The 23,591-nt window shown below is 42.3% G+C and overlaps 1 protein-coding gene across 1 annotated transcript in view; it reads left to right on the forward strand.

Moving 5' to 3' along the window:
- The window catches only part of MAP3K19 (mitogen-activated protein kinase kinase kinase 19), a 42,580-nt gene extending 22,394 nt beyond the window's left edge, over nt 1-20,186 (forward strand). Inside the window, 15 exon segments of the mRNA XM_032636636.1 lie at nt 6,604-6,647; nt 8,316-8,605; nt 8,607-8,801; nt 8,803-9,063; nt 9,065-9,240; nt 9,243-9,363; nt 9,365-9,568; nt 9,570-9,886; nt 10,094-10,297; nt 10,300-10,368; nt 10,371-10,489; nt 10,491-10,913; nt 13,726-13,875; nt 14,597-15,294; nt 20,120-20,186. Coding sequence (XP_032492527.1) covers nt 6,604-6,647; nt 8,316-8,605; nt 8,607-8,801; nt 8,803-9,063; nt 9,065-9,240; nt 9,243-9,363; nt 9,365-9,568; nt 9,570-9,886; nt 10,094-10,297; nt 10,300-10,368; nt 10,371-10,489; nt 10,491-10,913; nt 13,726-13,875; nt 14,597-15,294; nt 20,120-20,186 — 3,338 coding nt within the window.
- The last annotated feature ends 3,405 nt before the right edge of the window (nt 20,187-23,591 follow it).

Consider the following 23,591-nt stretch of genomic DNA (forward strand, 5'->3'; position numbering starts at 1 on the left):
GTTATTCCTTTATTCTTTGGTCCATAAATATTTCTTTACTGATCTTTTTCTTCAGCATTTGAAAATCTTTACAGGGAACTCATATTTGGTTTATTTTTATCTATGGGAGTTTGGGGGGCCTACACTGAGGATGCTTTCCTCCAGGATTTGAGTTAGCTGTTCTATCTAGCCCAAGACTTATTTACCAGATAGCACACTGGTGCCAGTGCTTCCCCTTAGGACATTGCTCTCATTGATGTCTGCTTACCACTGTCCTAAACCAAGTGGCCTAAACCACCAGGGACAAACCTGTAGTCCAAAATTTTGCATTTATTGGCTTATTGCAATGAGAGATATCGCACAGCAGAGGAAATGTGAAGCATCTCACCAAAAAAAGGGAAAAAAATAGAATTATTATTATAGGATTTGGGTGCAAGGGTAGAGCTCAAATGAAAGTTAAATGATGCAGTGGTGTTTTTTTTTTTTTTTTTTTTTGTGGTACGCGGGCCTCTCACTGTTGTGGCCTCTCCCGTTGCAGAGCAACAGGCTCCGGATGCGCAGGCTCAGTGGCCATGGCTCACGGGCCCAGCCGCTCCGCGGCATGTGGGATCTTCCTGGACCGGGGCACGAACCCGTGTCCCCTGCATCGCTGGGTGGACTGTCAACCACTGCGCCACCAGGGAAGCCCTGCAGTGGTGTTTTAAAAATTTTTTTTAATTTTAAATTTATTGTGGTACAATGTACATCACATTAAATTTACTATTTTAACCATTTTTAAGTGCATGGTTTAGTGGAATTAAATACATTTACATTGTTGCACAACCATTGCCACTATGCATCCCCAGAACTTTTTCATCTTGCAAAACTGAAGATCTATACCCATTCAACTTTAACTCTCCTTTCTACTTTCCCCCCGTATCCCTGGTAGCCACTGTTCTACTTTATGTCTCTATGAATTTGACTATTCTAGGTCCCTCATATAAGTGAAATCATACAACATTTGTCCTTTTCTGTCTGGCTGATTTCATTTAACATGATGTTGAAGCCGAGTTTCGATAGGCTGTGTATAAAAGTGTTAACAACAGGTCTGGACTGTGACGTAGACCCAGGGTCTTGTTCCTTGAAATCCAGAAATCTCACTCCCAGTTGTCCACAATCTCTCTTCGGCCTCCTCTCTTGCCACTCTTCCTCAGCAGGTGCTAAACATAAGCATCACCAAACGCCTTCTGTTCCCAGAACAAATATGTGAATATTTGCACATGTTGTTTTTCTCTGCCGGAACATTAAGCCATCCTTCAGCTCTCCCCTTAGAAACCCCCTCCTCTGGGAAGTCTTCCTGAATGTCCCCAAGACTGGGGGAGTCGCCAGGCCTTTGGACTCCCATAGGATCCTGACCTTGTCTGCAACATAACACCCATCATGCTGAATTGTCACTGTCTTTTTACGTGCTGGTCTTCACCAGATGACAAAGGCAAAAACCGTCGCACCTCTGCACACCTCGCTCCAGATCTGACACATAACTATTTTTAAATGTATATTGAATTAATAACAATGGCAGTCACCATTTATTGAGTGCCTAATACCACAAGGCACAAATATTCACTGATATAGGTAATATTAGCATGCTTGTTTTAGAAATGAGGAAAGTGAGCCTCAGAAGGTTAAGTGCATGCCCAGGTCACATTAACTGATGGGTCACAGAGGCTGGGTTCAAAGCTGGACCCCCTGTCTTTGAAGCCAACGTGCTTAAGCACCATGTCATGTGTGTTCAGAGCTCACACCGCCCATTTGAGCCCCACTTTAGTTATGAGGGAAAAAAAGGAGAAACATTTAGTCTTGTGGTGGAGGTGAATTTAGAGAAAAGGGAGGGCAGTTGGTTCAGGTACAAACTGGAGGAAGGATGGATGGAGACTGAATTGGACATCATGGAAATATCCTCTTCTCCTGGCCAAACCACAGAAAGTCTTGAAGACGTAATAAAAGCAGCACATTCAAACAAGAACAAACTGGGTTAGGTCAGTATTCTGTGATGGGAGCTGCTCCATTGGTGTTACGATCTTGTCTGAAGAAGTCAGCTGGGTTTACCAGGCTGGTGTTTGTTCCCTTTTTAAAAATATTTTTGTTTAAATGCAATCTTAAATTTTAGACAATCAATATATATGTCAATTAAGAAAAATTCAGAAAAGACAGGTGAGCAAAAATAAAAAGTAAGAAATAAGAAGTACAAATACTGTTTCAAGACCGTTTCTTCTAGAATGTAATTCCACTTTTCTAAATAACATGTTTATAACTACATTGCTTGACTGCTTAATTTAGGCATTATCTATTAGGGTTTAACAATTTTATATTACTCTGTAAACACACAGGCAAGCTTCGAAATCTTTGTGCTTTAAAAAAATTAATATTCAATGTCTCCCTTATTATGACTAGGTAAAATACCATTCACAGCTGAGCCCCAGGGTGTGCTATGATTACATTGCTTTTCTTTTAAGACATTCTATTTATCCCAGCTTTAATACTCGCCTCATTTCACCATTTGCTTACTTTCTGTATATCTGTCACTAATTCATCCCCATCCTGTCTGATGGACCTGTGAAACGCACCTCAATACAGCAACTGCACACCAGGTAATCCATTGGTTTCTTTTGTTTTCTAAGACCTTGCTCCTGGAATGCTCTGCCCTCCTGTTTCACTCTGTGTTGGACCTCCTGACCAGCTGTCTCTTTGGGAGTTCCTCATCATTATCCTGGAAATGCCCTTGGCTACCCTCTGTGTTGAACCCCTGTGTACTGGGTACACGGCTTCCTCTCTCTTGATTAATGCATTCACTTTAGGAAGGTAAATTTTCCCATAGCTTCCTGAAGAAGGTACATGAATGATATTAACGGTAGTTTTTCATTGTCTCTATTTCCTCTGAGCTCTCTTCTTTCTTTCTGTTTTGTTCTGTGTATTTTCATGTTAGAGGCTATTCCCATATATCAGTTGATCCTTGGCGATTATTTGTATTTAAGAGGGGGAGACTAAAAAGTGCCAGAGGCTCGAGGGGGCTTGTGGAGTGGACAGAGACCTGGATGGTTGGGTGACGGATTCCCCTAGTGTCAGGATGCGTAGGTAGGCTTTTCTCTCAGCTAGTTTGCCCGAGAGAAGGAGAATCCAAGCTCCTGCCTGTAGGTTATAAGGCTGGAGAGTCATATGTCAATATGGAGGCTTTCATTTATCCTCACATTTTCACTCCAGCACCCGGTTTCTGCTCTCAGCTGTACCTAGCTCCTTCGCATCTTTGTTTCAAGCTCTTCAGAGAATAAACTTCCAGCCAGGAATGGAGAAGAGCAACCCCTGACAAGTGGAGCAGGACACAGGACAGGGAATCTGGAACCAACTCCTTGTACAGAGTTTGAAGCAACCCGTTTCAGACTCACCTGCAACCCCACCTTCAGAGGTACCTGGTATCTTTAATTCCTGCTCCTTTCTGGGGTTATTATTTCTTGTTGAGTTCTACCCTCTGCAGGCAGTGAGCAGAACAGAGAAAGCTGACTACTAAACTGGTTATTATTCATCCATACAGTTTTTAAAAAAATAAATTTATTTATTTATGGTTGTGTTGGGTCTTCGTTGCTGCGTGCGGGCTGTCTCTAGTTGTGGTAATCAGGGGCCACTCTTCGTTGTGGTGCACGGGCTTCTCCTTGCAGTGGCTTCTCTTGTTGCGGAGCATGGGCTCTAGGCGCACGGGCTTCAGTAGTTGTGGCATGTGGGCTCAGTAGCTGTGGCTCGTGGGTTTTAAGAGTACAGGTTCAGTAGTTGTGGTGCATGGGCTTAGTTGCTCCGCGGCATGTGGAATCTTCCCGGACCAGGGCTCGAACCAGTGTCCCCTGCATCAGCAGGCGGATTCTCAACCGCTACGCCACCAAGGAAGCTCATCCATAGTTTTCACCTTCCAAAATTTTGTTGATGTCGTGCATGTGTGATTTTACCATCTAGGTTTTTGCTGTTCTTTTTCTTTACCTTTTATTTTTTTTGTTTGGCTGCATGGCTTGCAGGATCTTAGTTCCCAGACCAGGGATTGAAGCCGGGCCCTGGCAGTGAAAGCACTGAGTCCTAAACACTGGACCATCAGGGAATTCCCTTCTTTACCTTTTTAAAAAATTAGTCTACCATCATTTTAGTGAGGTTTGTGGAGAGAGTGGAGAAAAGCTTGTACATTCAATCTTTTAACTGGAATTCTATACACATTTAAAAAGGCTTTCAATATATATTACCACATTACCTACTGGAAAGATCTTACCTCTACATTCTCACCAGAAATGTTTAAGAGTGCCTTTATATCTCACGTCATTCCTTATCAATACTGGATATTACTCATCTAAATATTTATAATACCTGAATTTTTTTAACTCAGGGTGTTATACATAAGCACCCAACTATAAATCATATTCAGTTATATTTCTAGTATTAACTTATAATGTCTTTTCAACAGAAAATCTCAACCTCTAGCATACAACCTCAATGAGGGCAAGAATTTTGTCTTTATTGTTCACAATTATATTGCCATCTTCTGGGACAGTGTTGGCTACTCAGTAGGCACTCAATGAATATTGGTTAAATAAATGGATAAAGAATTGGGGTGGGGCTTCCCTGGTGGCGCAGTGGTTGAGAGTCCGCCTACCGATGCAGGGGACACGGGTTCGTGCCCCGGTCCGGGAGGATCTCACATGCCGCAGAGCGGCTGAGCCCATAAGCCATGGCCGCTGGACCCGCACATCCAGAGCCTGTGCTCCGCAACGGGAGAGGCCACAACAGTGAGAGGCCCGCGTACCGCAAAGAAAAAAAAAAAAAAAGAATTGGGGTGGTGCTCTGGCCAGCTGTGGCTAAGGGGAATGTCCGCATCCCCCTCCTATTGGAATCCTCTTCTTAGGTGACCATTTTTCACCTGAGAATGGCTTCTACCTGTGGTACATCTCAGAGAGGTCTCGCTAAGTGAAATTTCAAAATGGCAGCCTGTGGCCAAAAAGGACCTACAGGCATATTTTGTTCGGCCTTCAAAGTATTTTAAAAAGGGATGGGAAGGAGATTTCACATAAAGTCTCCAGCTCTCTGGCTTCTCTTGGCAATTGGAAGATCCAGCAGTGCTGGACTACCCATCTGGAATGGACAACACCAATTAGAACTGGGGAATGGATATCCCTGTAATTGGGGCACATAATTTCAGTTCACCACTGTCCCTACTTACCCCACTTCATTCATTTATGTGCCTGCTTTGACCCTGAACACATTGGAGCTTTTGGCTTCAGCTTCAACCCATGATGGTGAGTGGGGTTTTAGGGACCATTCTGATGTTTTGGTAAGAAGAAAACAACGTCTGGGTTTTACCCTACCTAGTAAATCTCATCTCACCATTCCCCGCACTCCTTCAGAATTTATGATCTATCCCATGTTTGAGTTCAAACAACGGATGGGAGACAATTATACATAAATACTCTCACATTTCTGCAAAGTCTGGGTTTTCTGAGCAAAAAGCACTAGGAGACTAGGTTGGAAGATGACTGAATGGCAAACATGCCTTGGAAGTTAGAGATAAGCTATTGCTCCAGAAAGACTGAAGCTGGCTTTGCCAAGAGCTGTTTACTTACTTAATAGGGTAAAAAACAGACAAAACCCAGAGACACATTTCCCCCTTCTCCTGGAGACACTTGCTTACATTTCATAGTGAAGGTCTCTCTTTCTCAGAAGGGGAAGATGGGTTGAACTGCCAGAACTCTATACATAAGCTCTGAGTCTCATAATTTCAGGGTCTCCTCCTACGGTGCAGCCTCACTACCTGTGCAGGTAAGCACCTGGTTCTCATTTGTGTCAACCTGTGGGAAATTGGGCTGCAGGGAACTGGCACTAGGATGCCCTGTGGGTGATAAGTGCTCTGCTTTCTGATCCAGAGGTCATGTGCTTCCAAAAGGAATATAAAAAATAATAATAATAAATATCACTATATATACGCAAATGTTATAAATATAAAACAGAGATATATACATATATATAACATAGATATATATAAAAAACAACATTGTATATAAAATAACAACCCTCTTCAGTGGCAGTAGTTTTGTGTAATCATTCTGTACCCACTGCCATGTGGATTACACCTGGAAAAATTCTTCATTTTGACAACTTTTCCTCAAACCTCAGCACCAAGATCACTCCATCGCCATCGCCTGGCTTAAGGCCGACTGTGTTCACTCTACCTCTAAGAATATCTGATAATAATAATAATAATTTTGGGGACTTCCCTGGTGGCGCAGTGGTTAAGAATCGCCTGCCAATGCAGCAGACACGGGTTCGAGCCCTGGTCCTGGAAGATCCCACATGCTACAGAGCAACTAAGCCTGTGCACAACAACTACTGAGCCCATGTGTCACAACTACTGAAGCCCGCGCTCCTAGAGCCCGTGCTCCGTAACAAGAGAAGCCACTGCAATGAGAAGCCTGAGCACTGCAACAAAGAGCAGCCCCTGCTTGCCACAACTAGAGAAAGGAAGGAAGCAAGGAAGACCCAACGCAGCCAGAAATAAATAAATAAATAAATTTATCTTTAAAAAAAAATCTTATTAAAAAATAATAATTTTTCTTGTTACAGTGTTTTCCTCTTCTAATATGAAGTATAGTAGCCGGAGAATTGAGGTAAGAGTAGTTTGAGCATTTTTGACTTAAGGATTAACCAAAGCATCTTGTTAGAGACAAATCCTATCAAAGAACTCAGAGCCCAGGGCTTCCCTGGCAGCGCAGTGGTTGAGAGTCCGCCTGCCGATGCAGGGGACACGGGTTCGTGCCCGGGTGTGGGAAGATCCCACATGCCGTGGAGCGGCTGAGCCCGTGAGCCATGGCCACTGAGCCTGCGCGTCCGGAGCCTGTACTCCGCAACGGGAGAGGCCACAACAGTCAGTGAGAGGCCCGCATACCGCAAAAAAAAAAAACCCTCAGAGCCCAAATCCTCAGCATATATCTTGGAAAAACCACAACTCACATACAGTTTATAGAGGAGCTAATTTCTGGGAAAATTATATCTTGACACATATATTTCTTTTCTGGGGTGTTTCCCGTTGTCCACATAATGAAGTGAGTAGCTCTTTTGGACATATTTAATTTTTCTTCTTTTAACGTATTGAGAAATGAGGTAATTCTTTTTCCATTGGTAGAAAGATTTTCCTAGTTGTCTCATTTGTAAGTAAAGCGTTTGGAAAGAGCCTTGCAATTCTCTCAACTGACTCTTCTGTATTCTATGAGCCTTTGAGAAAATGCATAGGTACTGCTTAGTGTTGAAAAAAGGACTTTATTGGCCTAAAAAGTAAATAAATGAAATAACGGCTGTTACTGCAGAGGTGTTTAAGCACTGGGAGAATCTGTATTTTGAGAGATGGAAGAAAGTCATCTAGGTAATGAAACTAGGGGATTATACTGCATCTCACCTGTTTCTAATGCCTGTTTCTAGTGTCAGTTTCCTTTTCCTGTCTTCTTACACACAGGTGGCAACAGAATGAAAATTAAACATAAAGCTCTCAATTACCACTTGTGATCTATGCCTATAAATATTCTGATATAATTAGTTATCAAATCTCTATACCCGGAGGGTTGGGTGGTGGAGGGGGAAGGCCACAGTGAAAACTGTAAAGCTCTACTTATAGCTTAACCAACCAAAAAGCTGAATATTATATATTGGGTTACACTGACCTCTAGAGGTTGATAATAATATAAACTTGCTTAATTTGAAAATAGAGGGCCAAGGAGAATTAAAACCCATTTAGGGAGCTAACTCTCAAGTGTATAGTGAGGCACATTTATAAGCCACTCTCAACAAAACAATTCAGCCAAATAATGAGGAACAGTTGTGTTCTGAATACAAATTCTGGGTTGGTTTGCAACCTAACGATCACTATTACAGTAAATGTAACAGCAATTTTAAGCTGTTCTAAGGGGGAATTTAAAAAATCTTAGATCAATTCTATGGAAAGTAAATAGAAAACAGAATGAAATAAAACAGAAAGTAAACAGAAAAGAGAATAGAAATTTTAAAAAACTTAAAAGTTCTATTGTTTACAATGTAGGGCCTTTATTTTAAACATATAACCATGAATCTTTATATATATTAACATTGGTTTTTAAAAGTATTGTCTTACCTTGGTTCTTAAAAAACACCAGGCATAAGATTTTAGCTTTTAAAACTGTGATCTCCAGGATAACTTTGTACTTTAAAGGACTTCCTAAAGAGAATCTTGAAATTTCTTCAGATTACTTTATTAATATGATATGCGTATGTGTTTCTGCATTCATTCTTTTTCTCTTTCCTTTTAGTTCCCTCAGCCACCATTGTCACCCTTGCCTGTGAGATCCTGTCTTCTTACTATACCCCCAAATCATAAGGATCAGAAAGAGAGAGAAAGAAATATTCCAAGCTTCATATCTTTCATACCTAAGCTTTCAGAGCCTGTTAGTCGATCTGATGAGTTTAGACCATCAAACAAGCAGAAGGAAGCACCGTTCAAGGTGTTAGAGGATCAGACTCTCAGGTCATTTGATAGCTCTATCTGGTCCAGAAACATGTGCTCTTTTTGGAAGGCTCACCATCACAGACAACACCTGGAGACAGGAGAGTAGGAAATCCAAGGAAACAGAGTGATGTGTCAACATTGAAATCTCTCACTTTGAAAAAGGACAGTCTTTGCTGTCCTTTGAGAATTTCAACGAAGGCAATTTTCCTACAGATAGGGAAGTGGATATTGACTGCCATGGTGCTGAAGTGAGAAGAGCAGAAGAGAGCACTCAATCTCTTTCGTCAGGAAAGAAACTATGAACGAGATTCAGAAGCTGGATATATCAAACCAGTCAAGTTCCAAGAAGCCCCGCATTCAGAAATGACTCTAAGCCAGGATGAAGGGACTAGAAATGATAAAGCTGATTCAAAAACTGCTTCAGCACATAAAGGGGAAGTAATTGAGCCAAATCATATTTCAGAAGAGTATACTGTTCTTAAGAGTTTGTCCAATATAGTTCCTCATGACCCCATTGAAAAGCTCCCAGAAGATCACAGAAGCATGGAGACAAACAAAAATATCAGTAGCAGAGGCAACCAAACCAGAAATGAACGGGATGGTGCCTCTTATCCACATCACTTTCCCTGGAGATGAAACTCCCAAGGAACCAGCAACAACTAAACCAAGCCTCCAAAAAAGAAAGGGCATCCTTCATAACAACAGTAGCTTCAACATACTTGCAGACCAAGAAATGACAGGCATAAAATGAAAGCCCATAGAAATAAGTTGGATTCAAAGACCAAGGCCAGTAACAGGACACCTCAGAATTTCATGGTTTCCATTGAAAGTTCCATGAAGCCTACCATGCACAAAAACTCAAGTTTTTCCTGCTCTGGGGCTTGTGGACCCCAGACCTCGGCAATCACCCAAGTTTCAAAAGAGAATGCCACAGATAGAAAAGAAGCAATCCACTTACCGGGCTTTGAAACCTAAAAAGCAATCACTCCCTTGCATCTGTAAAAATCCAGGAATAAAAAAGTCTTCTGTTTCTCTCTCTGCTCAACCAACAGAGCCTAAATTACTTAGATCTGAAGTACAGTGACATGTTCAAAGAAATCAGTTCAACTGCAAATGGACGTGGAATCTACGAAACGTTCAGGACTCCTATTTATCGTCAGATGCCAGAGGCTGAACAGCATGAAAACAAATATTTCCAGGAGATATGCTCAGCTCCATTGGGCAGATGTATCACCAATAAATGTCGATCTTCACACAGTGAGAGGACCAGCAAGAGCCGAACCAGACTCTCTCAGAAAAGACCACATATTAAACCCCCAAAGTCTTCTCTTGGCATTAAACAAAAGCACAAAAGTTTAATTTCTAAAGAAAAGCGTTGGGGCTTTCCTGGTGGCGCAGTGGTTGAGAGTCCGCCTGCCGATGCAGGGGACGCGGGTTCGTGCCCCGGTCCGGGAGGATCCCACATGCCGCTGGGCGGCTGGGCCCGTGAGCCATGGCCGCTGAGCCTGAGCGTCCGGAGCCTGTGCTCCGCAACGGGAGGGGCCCCGGGAGTGAGAGGCCCGCGTACCGCAAAAAAAAAAGAAAAGCGTTGCCAGCCTGTAAGTAGTAATGACGCTGAAAATGGTGATGGTATTTCAGAACCAGAATAGCAGATAAAGTCTTCAGGAAATGACTTTCTATCTTCCAAAGATGAAGTCCAGCCCATGAACATGGATCAGACTCATAAACAGTCCACCGAACAGAACGAATTCCTTCCTGTCTCAGATTTGTCCATTGTGGAGGAAGTCTTGACGAAGGAGACATTTCTAGCAATCAGATATTTGCCACGAGCCTCAGAGATCTGCATGAACTCGAAGAGCAAATCACCAAACCCCATTTGTCCTTTCAGGAAACAGCTGGGCACTGCCCAGTGAGAAGAGTTCCAGCAAGCATGTACTGCAAGAAAAGCAGACTATAGTAGCTCCTGGTGAAACTAATTGCCAATCAAATTTTAACTAACGAGGTAGAGTTTGACAGTGTTTCAGATAAGGCTAAAACACTTATGAGTTTCTCTTTCCAAGAGAAACAAGAAAGTGCATCTTCTCAAGCATATCAACGTTGGGCACATTCTCTGGATCATGATAGTTTGGCTAATAAGTCAATTCCATGTCAAACATTTGGAAAAACTTTAAATGATGCAGATTCAATTTCCCAAGGAATTCTAGACCCTGTAAAGAATGAAGAATCTCCAGATGAACTGTTAGGTTGTCTAGCTGCAGAACTACTAGCTCTTGATGAGAAAGATGACAACTCTTGCCAAATAATGGCAGATGAAACAGATCCTGAAAGCCGAAATCTTGCCCTCGGTAAGAGAGGAAATACCATGCGAGAATTAGGGGGAGAGACAGCTGTCAAAATACAGGTGGGTGTAATTACAATCAGAGATTCATTGGGGCGGGAAGGGATCTCAGAAACAATCTGTTTCAAACCCCTTATTTTCAAATGAGGAATCAGTAACCCTAAACAATTAAATAGTTTCATCAAGATCTCATTGTTTGGTTGCAAGTTTGGAATCCAGGTCCCCTGACTCTCGTGCTAAGACGTTTTCATTATGTTGCCTTACTTCTAGAATTTAGCTAGCCTGACACTGCAATGGAATCACTTTGGTTACATTAATATAGCAAAGCTACTTATTGAAATAGGTAGATATTATATTCGGTGATGATGTTTTCAATCAACAAGTAACAGCAGGGAGGTAGTTATGGGTAAAGCATTACTCTAAGTGGTGTGTGAGATAGAAAGAAATTAACACAGCCCCCGAAGTAGCTCACCATCTAGTTCCAGAAGACCATATGAAAACATGAAAAGCTCATTTCTCAAAGATTCCCTGCACCTGAGCATTTGTTCCCAAATGGTTTACTTTAACACAAAAATATTATTGATGCCTCCTGTGTTTTTGGTATTGGGATAAGAACTGAAGACATGGTCGGGTACAAGACTTAGCCGTTGCTCTCAGGGAAGCATAAACAACAATCCTGAACACATTTTTTAAAAATTTGTTTGGCACTGAAGTGGGGCGGTAAGAAGAATATCAGCAGGTAGTAAGGTTACCTTTGTTTTAGTTCTCACTGAAGTATATGAGCCTCCTGTTCTACTAAATTTTTTTTTTCTTTTTTCAGTACGCGGGCCTCTCACTCTTGCAGCGCACAGGCTCCGGACGCGCAGGCTCAGCGGCCATGGCTCACGGGCCCAGCCGCTCCGCGGTATGTGGGATCTTCCCAGACCGGGGCACGAACCCGTGTCCCCTGCATCGGCAGGTGGACTCTCAACCACTGCCCCACCAAGGAAGCCCCTGTTCTACTAAATTTTAAAGACAAACAGTAGGTTTAGCTGAAACATTATTTACTGTACACTAACTCAGGTTATATCACACTCTTTCAGGATCAGGAATCATTATTTTAACTAATTGATCAGAAGAATACACAAGGTAAATAATTATACCATAGCTAAGTTTACTGAGAACTTACTACATATGAGTGAGACACATCATACTGTCTTCTTTCTATACTTCATAACAGCTCCATGAGATCAACACTAAAGGTAATAACAAGTCCCCATTTTGCAGATGCGGAAACTGAGGTTTAGAAAGTCACGCAGGTAGTGAGTGGTGGGGACAGCCCCACACTCTTAATTACTACACAGTGGGAATATTCCTGGTTGTAAAAGGCCAGCTTCACCCTCATGGTGAACCTGGTCTTGGCTGGGGCGTGGGCAGTGATTCACAGAGGCTGCCAGGCTTGGCTGGGTGTTGGGGGTACATGTGTGCATGCCTGTGTGTCTGAGATGGGTCCACCAGCCTGCCATTTCGCATTCAAGAAAAGCTAACAAGCTAGTAAATACTATCAGCCCATAACCCTACCCTGCAATCACAGAGTCAAAAGTTGACTTTTTGTGATTTTTTCATTTCTAAGCAATCCTTAAATTTCAGTTTGGACAGAAACATGAGAGGCTGGGGAGGAGGAACCCAAATGGCCCTCAGGAGGCACCCGTGCTCATTCCCGAGGAAGGAGATCCTGTGCAATGTCTTATTCTTTTTTTTAAATAAATTTTATTTATTTATTTGGCTGTGTTGGGTCTTCATTTCTGCACGCGGGCTTTCTCTAGTTGCGGCGAGCGGGGCCCACTCTTCTTCATGGTGCGCGGGCCTCTCACTGTCACGGCGTCTCTTGTTGCAGAGCACAGGTTCCAGATGCGCAGGCTCAGTAGTTGTGGCTCACGGGCCCAGTTGCTCCGCGGCATGTGGGATCTTCCCAGACCAGGGCTCGAACCCGTGTCCCCTGCATCGGCAGGTGGACCCTCAACCACTGCGCCACCAGGGAAGCCCTGTCTTATTCTTAAGGACCGTCACCGTGCCTCTACATCATCATCATCATTTATGTTTTAAGAACTCATAGAGGAGATCAAGACAAAGTAGTTTTGGTCCTAATCAAACAATTGGTAAACATGGTCTAAGCTCTACAAAAATATACTTCTTTCCTGACTTCCAGGGGAAGGCCTTTCAAAGTCTACTGTGGATGCACATCTCTTGAGGGTCATGCTGAAATGTAGACACTGATTTGGTATGTCTGAGGCCTGAGATTCTGAAAGTCTAACAGCTGGTCTGTAGGTTCTCCTTTGAGTAGCAAGGGTCTAGAGGACTATGGATGTTTAGTCCATTGCAGCTGGTCTTGACCATTAGACTTGCTTTCATGGCCGCATGGGTGAATGTATGTGCGTGTATGTGTAAGAGAGACAGTATCTATCTGTATGTATGTTTGTGTGTAAATGTGTATGTGTATGGAAGTGTAGGCATATGTGCTTACCTATGTGTATATTTGAGTGTATGAGTACGTTGTGGAAATAGAACAAAGGTTGTTTATTCAGAGCTCACTATAGCAAAGGAGTCAACCACCGTCACTTGTGTTTGGCCGAGACTCAAAAGCAGGCAAGGAGTAGGAAAGCTTTTTAGTGGAAAAAAGGCTTCAGGTGTGCCCTGATTGGAGGCTCTTGTCCTGGGGAAGCTGTAGGTTGGCTAACTAGAAGGGGCCTCCCACGTGATTGGTTAGGGGTGCATACTTGGCCTTCTCTGGTTGGTCCTAAGTTAGAAGAAAGGAAGATCTTACTCTCCACCCTTTCTCTCCATCCCAAGGACTCAGAATGTAATCATGACTTTTCTTTGTGTCTCATTCTTCCAGACATACAGTAATGGCTTTGGGGTATGTGACAAAGAGGAGAGATTTTTCAACTCACATGAAAAGAAGACATTTTCTGAAAACAGTTTAAAGTATGAAGAACCTATCCTGTGGACCAAGGGTGAGACCCTTGGGAAGGGAGCCTACGGCACAGTAAGTGAAACGCGAAACATGTTGAAATAAAAAGTCTCCACTCCTGCTCGACTCCTCCCTCTTCCCTAATCTTCCTGAGTGCCCTTCCCACCCCGTATACTCTTTTACTTAGAACTCTTTCAGTTGGAAGTAATAGGAAACCCAGCCTAAAGTGGCTTGAGGAAAAGGATGTCCACAGCTTTATGTAACTGAAGGATTTGAAGTAGGACTGGCTCTGGGCACAGCTGGTTTCAGGGGTCAAACAATGTCCTTGGGGATCTGGCCTCTCTGTGTCTCCTTCTGGCTCTGGTTCTCAGGCTCCACAGGGTAGTACAGTGGCCACTGTATTTCAAGCCTCTAATTCTCTGAGGTCCAAGTCCTGTGGGAAAGAAGTCTCTTTGTTCAACGGTTCAAGTTATGTTACCAGAAGTTGGAAGAATCATTGCTGAGTGGCAAAAACAAAAGATGTTCCTTACATTTTGTGAATTGCATAAAAGATCATCTAAATTCCCAGCATTTACACAGATTGGGAAAGAGAAGACTGAACCCAAGCCATTATGATACACATTCACTATGCTACTTATTTATCCCCATCTTGGCTCCAGTGAAACATTCAATTTGCTTAAGTACTTTGCATTTAGGTAAGGATGTATCAGCTAAGAGAAAGACAAGTGTTTGGGAGGCATTTTGTGAACAAGTGTCATCATTTACATTTAATAATAAGGCATTGGTTTGCTTCTAGGTATATTGTGGTCTTATTTGCCAAGGACAGCTAATAGCTGTAAAACAGGTGGCTTTGGATACCTCTGATAAGTTAACTACTGAAAAAGAATATAGGAAACTGCAGGAAGAAGAAGATTTGCTCAAAGCACTGAAACATGTCAACACTGTGGCCTATTTGGGGACATGCTTCAAGGAGAACATTGTAAGCATTTTCATGGAGTTTGTTCCTGGTGGCTCAGTCTCTAGTATTATAAACCATTTTGGGCCATTGCCTGAGATGGTGTTCTGTAAATATACAAAACAAATTCTGCAAGGTGTTGCTTATCTCCATGAGAACTGTGTGGTGCATCGAAATATCAAAGGAAATAATATTATGCTTATGCCAACTGGGATAATAAAGCTGATTGACTTTGGCTGTGTCAAGCGTTTGACCTGGGCTGGCTTAAATGGTACCCGCAGTGACATGCTGAAGTCCATGCATGGGACTCCGTATTGGATGGCTCCGGAAGTCATCAATGACTCTGGCTATGGATGGAAGTTAGACGTCTGGAGCATTGGCTGCACTGTGTTTGAGATGGCCACAGGGAAGCCCCCACTAGCTTCCATGGACAGGATGGCAGCCATGTTTTACATTGGCGCACACCGAGGGCTGATGCCTCCTTTACCAGAACACTTCTCAGAAAACGCAGCAGACTTCGTGTGTGTGTGCCTCACCGGGTAAGAAACTGAAAGCAGGAGGAGGATAAATCCCCAGAGATTCCAAGCAGCTGACGTTTCCCCTGCAATTTATGGCCCATTATAAGCTCAGCTTGGGTTATGAAATCAAGCAGCGAGTGATTTTGTGCTGAAAAAAATCATGATTGGCCATATTGGGTGATTGTGTTCCTTGTTGTACCAAGGTATGGGGGTAATGCTTCAAGTGGGAAGTGCCTCAATGAAATGTCTTATCAGGTCCAGACAATACTTCCTCAAGTCAATGGGTGTGCAAAAATTGCTAAGGATCTACTTATTTACCAATGAGACATCTTCCCAGGGACTAGCCATGGTGAAATGACATCACCTATGCTTTAGCCTCCCTTCCCTCTCGGGGAACCAGTGTTCTCATTCCTTCCTAAAACCAGCTCTCAGGAGAGTATATGAGAAATTCATTCATAACAAGGGAATGATAGGAACTGATTGATTGATGATTGACAGAGTTAATGTATTGTTTCCCCAGAAACACTTGCATTTAAAGCGAGAGGAAGCATTTTGAGCCGAAGGAACAAATCTCTAATTGGAGTGTTTCAAGCATCAAATGGGTAGTGTTAGGGGAAGCAGAAAAGCCCCAGAAGGTTGCCTGTTTTCTTCTGTCCTGAGGCTTCCTGGTACTTATGGAATAAAGTTCTGTGTAAAATGTTAGAACTGAGGCTTCCCTGGTGGCGCAGTGGTTGGGAGTCCGCCTGCCGATGCAGGGGACAGGGGTTCGTGCCCTGGTCCGGGAGGATCCCACATACCGCGGAGGGGCTAGGCCTGTGGGCCATGGCCGCTGGGCCTGCATGTCCGGAGTTTGTGCTCCGCAGCGGGAGAGGCCACAGCAGTGAGAGGCCCGCGTACCGCAAAAAAAAAAAAAAAAAAAATGTTAGAACTGTAGGGAGCTTAGAGATTACTCATTTGTGTGGTTTTCAAACTTTTCTTATCCGGGCACTCTCTGCTCATATGAAATCTTAATTCAAAGAATAAAAGATAAAGGCAGAGAGATGGCTCTGGTTAAAGTGTGTATATGTATATGCATGTATGTGTACGGTGGAGGAGAGCTAAAGAGTAGGGTAGGGGTGCTCAAGCCTACGTACCTGGCCTCTACGATGATGTAGAACAGCCTAAAATCCACCCACCTAGTGAGGCTCAACATTCAGTTGCATGTGCAGAATGAGGAAGGCCTGAAACAAACAAAATTTCTTGCCTTTCAAGGAAGTATGCTTTCTTATTGCTAGATGAAAAATTCTAGTGCCCCAGCTTTCAGCAAACATATATGGCAACCTCCAGCTCCCTGAATGGGTTCATTTTATCTTTCTCAGTTAACCTCCAGAACCCACAGGCCTCCCTGTCTGCCGATGAGTGTCTGCTTTAGACTGTCTCCCTCTCCCAGCACATGTGTACACCAATCAGCATGTCCTGGTTGATTTCAGGGGATCACATAGGCCAGGGCAGCAACGCACACTCCAGGGTTGCAGTTCTGGGCACCCCTACATGCAGAGATGCCGTAAGCATTCCAGCATGGATTTTGCAGACAGAGCTCCAGGCACAGAGCTGCCCCCCCACCAAAAAAATAAACACCTCACAAAAGGGACATAAAGGTATTAGGAATATCATATAGACCAGTACTAGTCTTGGAGATTGGTCTTAGCTCTTAAACATACTGCAGTTGCTTTGTTCTGAATTGAACGATTACCTATTATTGATCCACAGAAAGTGCTTGCTATTCTCATTTTCTTTCTAGTTCTCATTACACACACACACACACACACACACACACACACGGCTTTAGAGAGAAAGGGTGGAATATTTTTTTCTGGCTCTACTTTTGAACCATTGCTTCATAAAGCAAGCAATACACAACTCACACCAGTAGTAATCAATTAACAGCGTTGTTGTGAAGGGTAAGAGAAATGGTGTATGTAAATTGCTTAGCACAGCTTGGGGTATGTAATTAGGGCTCAACAGTTAACAACCCTTTGGGAGAATACTAATACACCTTACCTAATGAGTGTCATATTGCAAGCCTGCAATTCTATGCCAGAGACCCTAAGGACTCTAGAATCTTGCCTGCTGTCTATGACAATAACTTCTTGGAGGTGTGGATAGTCATAAATAAAGGGGTAAGGCACTCTTAAAGATTCAGAAGTAGAGATGATTAGGTAAAAATCAGGAACAAAGACTGAACAGAAATCAATCTGGGGAAGCAGTAAGAAGCATGGCTGGGGGTACTCCTATGGGCAGGTCTCAGAAGTTCTGGGAAGTCAGGCCAAGGAGTTTAACTTTGTTGAGATAGGCAGTGAAGACCAGAGGACTGCAAAGGATTTGGGGTAGAGAATGCCATGAAGAAAAAGGTCTTCGGCGAGGCAGGTCAGACAGCAGATTCAGTAGAGGGACCTCGAATGGAGGCTATTCTGGAATCCAGAGTTTGGGTTTTGATGGTGATGGAAGCAGTGGGAGTGTAAAGAAGATTCCAAAATATCAGTATTTCAGGGACTTCCCTGGTGGCCCAGTGGGTAAGACTCCATGCTCCCAACGCAGGGGGCCCAGGTTTGATCCCTCATCAGGTAACTAGATCCCACATGCATGCCGCAACTAAGAGTCCACATGCTGCAACTAAGACCTGGCACAGGCTAAATAAATAAACATTAAAAAAATATATATCAGTATTTCAGAGGAAGGTGAATCAGGACTTGGTGATAGAGGATGATAGGATCTCATGGTTTTGAACGTGGATAATGGAAGAAGTAATAGAAAGTTGTGAAAGAGGAACAGTGGAGGAAGTTGAAGGAAACATTTGAAGCTGTGGAATTGTTGCTCAGGAAAGCAGTGAACATTGGAAGTGCATATTTGAAAATCATAAGGTTGGTAGCTATAATGAAAAAATTAGAGGGCTGAGGAAAATGTTTTTGAAAGTGCTCATGGGAGAAGATAACAAAATATGCATAGAATTAAGTCCAGTACACAACTGGAAAAAAGGGAAGGAGGGGAGTTGCCACAGTGTGGGAGAAGAACAAAGAGGACAGTTTCTTTTAAGTAGAGACTGTTTCAGAGAAAAGGGGGTAGTGAAATACTTCAAATGCTACAGAGATGACAAGGAGGGTGAGCTCATTAAATTTGGTAAGGAGAAGGTCATGGTTAGTTTTAAAAGAGCAATTTCTATAGAGAAGAGTAGGCCAAATGGTAAGGATTTGGGTTAGTGAATGTTGAAAAAGAAATCTTCAGGTTTGACCAACTTAGAGAAATTTGGCAGGAATAGAAGAAATAGGATGGCAGCTAGAAATGGTAGTCATTTAAGGATTTTTTTGAAGAGAAACGAGATTTCTGCATATTTTGAAGGCAGGAGAAAGAGCCTCCAGAAGGGGAGAGGTTTTTTATTTTAGAATGATTTTTGGTCACTTGTTTTTTTTTTTTTTTTTTTTTTTTTGCGGTACGCGGGCCTCTCACTGTTGTGGCCTCTCCCGTTGCGGAGCACAGGCTCCGGACGCACAGGCTCAGCGGCCATGGCTCACGGGCCCAGCCACTCCGCGGCACGTGGGATCTTCCCGGACTGGGGCACGAACCCATGTCCCCTGCATCCGCAGGCAGACTCTCAACCACTGCGCCACCAGGGAAGCCCGGTCACTTGCTTTTTAACGTATTTTATTTTTATTTCCATTTTTACCTGGTCATCTGCTTCCAAAATGATCAAGATAGCCAGTTTAACGAAAAGAATGCCTTTGGAATAACCAGTGACCTGTTCATTAGTTCATTGACTAGGTCATTAGCAAAAGCTTTTTGATTTCTTGAGGGGGAATAAACCTAAGCCGTAAGAGTACTAATTAAGTAACTGCCTCCCTTTATGCTCATCCAAGAGTGCCCCAAATGGAATTATTCAAATTAATCAGCAAAACATATTTAAATGTCTACCTCTTAAAGGTTTTTCAATCCTGGATATCTCAATTTAAAAAATAAATTTCATGCTAACTAAAAGTGCATTAAACTGTACATCTAAAAGCGTGAATTTTACTGTGTATAGATTATACCCCAAACAAATTGATAGAAATTACAATGGAAAAGGAGGGACTGGTTTTGAATCATAATAGGTACTAATTTTTGAATTATTAGTATGTGACACTGTTTCAAAGTTGTATATGCATTTTTAAACATTCTCCCAATGGGGACTTCCCTGGTGGTCCAGTGGCTAAGACTCCCTGCTCCCAATACAGGGGGCCCGGGTTCGATCCCTGGTCAGGGAACTAGATCCCACATGCTGCAACTAAAAAGATCCCTCGTGCCGCAACTAAGACCCGGTACAGCCAAAAAAAAAAAAAAATTATTTTTAAATTCATTATTAAAAAAAATTCTCTCAATGAATTGGGATCGACATATACACACTACTATATATAAAATAGATAACTAATAAGGACCTCATGTATAGTACAGGGAACTCTTCTCAATACTCTGTAATGACCCACATGGGAAAAGAATTTTAAAAAGAGTGGATATATGATATAATTGATTCACTTTGCTGTACAGCAGAAACTAACACAACATTGTAAATCAACTATACTGCAATAGAAATTTAAAAACACACTCTCCCAGTGAGTTAGGTGTTATTGTTATCCCCATTTTACTGATGAGGAAAGAGTTGGAGTCCCTCACCTAAGATCACACAGTTAAAATCTGGAGTCTGGACTCAATCCAAATCTGTTTGGCTGGCAGAGGCTGTACTTCCATTGTTAAAGTTGGCATTTTGAGTCAACTGAATCTAGTTGGCAGGCACGATACTGGGTGCTGTTTGCTCTAATGTGTTTTTTCCCCTTCTTAGGGACCAGCATGAGTGACCTTCTGCTGTCCAGCTCCTGAAGCACTCCTTCTTGAAGAGAAGTCATTGAACATACATCAGGACTTCCTTCCCAGCTCCACTATAGATTACTCCGTTACTGCTTCACTGCAGAAATGATGGCTAAGGGACCCTTGTTTTCCTACTGGAAAGTCAATCTAACCCAATTTAACCAGATCCTGCAGTGGCACTAACTGAAAAGTTTGTTACAGGTTAGCCTTCTCAAGCTTCAGGCACAATTACCCATATACATAAGAAAATTGTCTTAAAGCGTTAACAACAGAAAACCTATTCCAGTGTTTATAGTTTTGATTATCCAGTAACTACAATCTCTCTTGCTTTATACGATATTTCCTTTTATTTTTGGCCTGTCAATTTTAATGTCATTAAATTGTAGAAACAAGAATAAAATGTATTTTCTTGCTTGATGGGTAGACACTTATTTCTTACAAAGGAGAGGAGAGGAAGGTGAGAAGGTAAAAGGAGTAGAAAGACGCTAGATTCAGTTTACTTAGACAGCAACCTTAACGCTGCAGACTATAGGGGCCTCAAAATTAACAGGAAGAGCTAAGGGCCTTGGCGTTTCATTACCAGAGGGTCCCCTAACTCCTCAGAAGTCTCCACCTACAAGAAATTGGGCTCTTCAAGGTGTTTCCATAAACCTCAGTCTGCCTCCTCTGTGACTGGTTGTGTTTTGAGGTCTTCACGTATTTACAGCGTGAATTAGAAAATTACTGCATCGAGAACCAGCTAAACCTAAGCCAGCTGGTGGGATAAAAGCTCACTGATCTGTTAAGCGGAGACTGGGTGAGCACATAAACTTTTCCAGGGCACTTTTGCTCACTTCACCTGAAGGAAGGACACCCCTGCTAAGGTCACTCTTCACTTTCATTCCCAGAACATTGGAAAACCTTGCAAAAATGAACAGGGACAAGTTGTCAGAGTTATTACAGGATCTTAAGTTGGTGGACTGAGTATTTTTGGTAAGGTTTCCGTTGCTGTGACTCCATTCATCTACTGAATTTCACTGACACCTGTTGTCTTAAGCTAGGTCTACAGATTTTTTTTTTTATTAGCTACTGTCATTTGAAGATGGCACAACTACAAACTAACTTTAGGTGAATTCCAACACCAGTTGTCTGTCAGACTTTGTCAAAATCAAGCTGCTACTTCAGAAGTTTTTGAAATAAATGTGAAATGCAGTCCAGCTGAGAGAAAAGCTTTTACTTTGGCCAACATGTTTAGAAGGGTCTTTGCGGGTGTACCTTCCTTCTCTCTCTCCAGTTTGCAGAGTTCTTCCCTTATATTTGATAAAAATTTAAGGGATATGTCCCTTATTTTACTTACTTGTATATCAACATAACACCATTTTAAGTAGGGTTTAGTTTTTTAATCTTAGTAGGGATTTCAGCATTCTTTAAAATCTGAATGACTGTATCTGATTTCGGAGGAATTACCTATTTACATTCAACCCTATTAAACCCTATGAGGCAAGGGCAGGGACTAAGACATATTTATACTGTGTACACAGATCACAGTAATGGACACAGGAAGTTGCTGTTAACAAACCTACCCCTCTTCTACTGATATAGAAAAATACTGAACACTAATTTCACAGAACCTTCAAAACCTGTATGTTTTTAATAGGCAAGCCTTGATATTAACAGCTTTCTGTTGTTCTGTCATTCACTGTGTCTATCATTGCCCAGGTATCTTCCTTTAGGAGGCAGAGGTCCTAAAAGGAGACTGAGAGGGAAGAAAGGTATGGGCTGGGAGGGCTAGCATTCCTTGAGCTCTTCATGGAGAAAGGCCTATTATTTAATTCTGGCTGTTGCTTGGGTCGGTGGTAGTCTCATTCTATTAATGCACAATGAGGCTCAGAGGTACTTAACTTTCTCAAGGTCAAGTTGGGACTGCCACCCAGATTTGTCTGACTTTAGAGCCTTCTCCCTGCCTGCTGCTTCCCAGATTTGTAGTTTATAAATGAAATCAGTTACAGTTTTAAGTTTTACACAAACAAAACTCCATAGATGCTGATAAACAAATTTACCAGTCCAGTGACCCTGATGACTTTTTTTTTTTTTTTTCCTGATGACTTTAACGTCGTCAAAAGCTTTTCCTTTTTCACTTAGCAGCAACATTGCCTTCCCTTCTATGACTATCTTCCCTTCTCACCATGAACACCACCCCAGTTTTCAATCACATTCAGAAGCGCATTTCATTTCATACTGAATGGGTCTCAAGCTCAACCAAAGTAAATTTAACTCCCCAAGTAAAATCCTGACAGTAGTTCCAGCTCTAGAGCATCTCCTTAACTTTAACCTACTTTAGCCCACTGGACGTTCCTCAGTGTCTGAATGAGAGTTGCTGTTGTGGAAAAGAGCGAGCTCTGGATTACGGGGTTGGGGAGTGCATAGGATTCCACTTACTTGCTTTACCCACTCTCTCCTGCTTGACAACAGCAGTCCTGGGCCTTTAGTGTACTGAGTAGCTCCAAGATAGAAACTCACTTAATCTGCTCAATGAGCATCAAAAGCCTCCATCACGTACCAGGCCATCTTTATTCCTCATACTTGCTGTACCTGCAAGTATTCAGTTTAAGGCAGCTATATAATAAAGCAACTTGCATTTAAAAACAGCTTTTGACTTGAAAGTACTGGCTGTAGGCAGTCTGCATCTTCATGGAACAACGTTAACAAGAAGAGTTGTCGTGTATGGCACTGTGCTGTGAAAAGCTGAAATAGCAAACAGTCCTGAGGAAAAGCTGTGGCACTCTGTCTCACTGTTATGACTTCTCAAACTTGTGAAAAATCATGGCTGAATTTGTCTCTAAAGCACTTGCTCCTATGGATTATGACTTGAAGGACCAAAGAAAACTGATCTTGGGTATATGCCTGGACATTTGTAAGGTCTCAATAGCCCGTTAATTTCATGGCAATATGATTAAAAACCCTCATTTAGTGAAGCCCTATATTGCTTTGGGAGGTGGTGTTGGGGGGAGGGAACAGGCAGGTCATATACTAGAGCTAAAACAAAAACGTATAATTTTTCCATTATATTAAAAACAGCGGAGGGTGAAAGAGTGATGAAACAATGGAGTATGGTGAATTAGTAAATGGGATTACTAACTTTGGTTAAAGGGAATTACCAAACTTTGTGATGTTCCTAAATAAAGCTCATGTAATTTATTATATGAAAAAAAAGACACCCTTACTGCTGTTATCAACATAAAATGAAGACAAATCTTTTAATGTGATTTCAAAACTTTTATATTTAGGCTTAAAATTCATGCTAGAGAAAGTAACTTGTCTATCTTAGCTCTATTTTATGAAAAGCCATTGCAAGGCTTCCATTTTCTTTCTCAAGTGTGAGGTGTAGGAAAATTGGGGAGGGAGGGAAGGGGGTTGGAAGGAGCAGCAATATTAAAGCAGTTTATGATTAAATTTCTCAGGGATAA

This window comes from Phocoena sinus, chromosome 7 (assembly GCF_008692025.1).
Source record: "Phocoena sinus isolate mPhoSin1 chromosome 7, mPhoSin1.pri, whole genome shotgun sequence".
Taxonomy (NCBI): Eukaryota; Metazoa; Chordata; class Mammalia; order Artiodactyla; family Phocoenidae; genus Phocoena; species Phocoena sinus.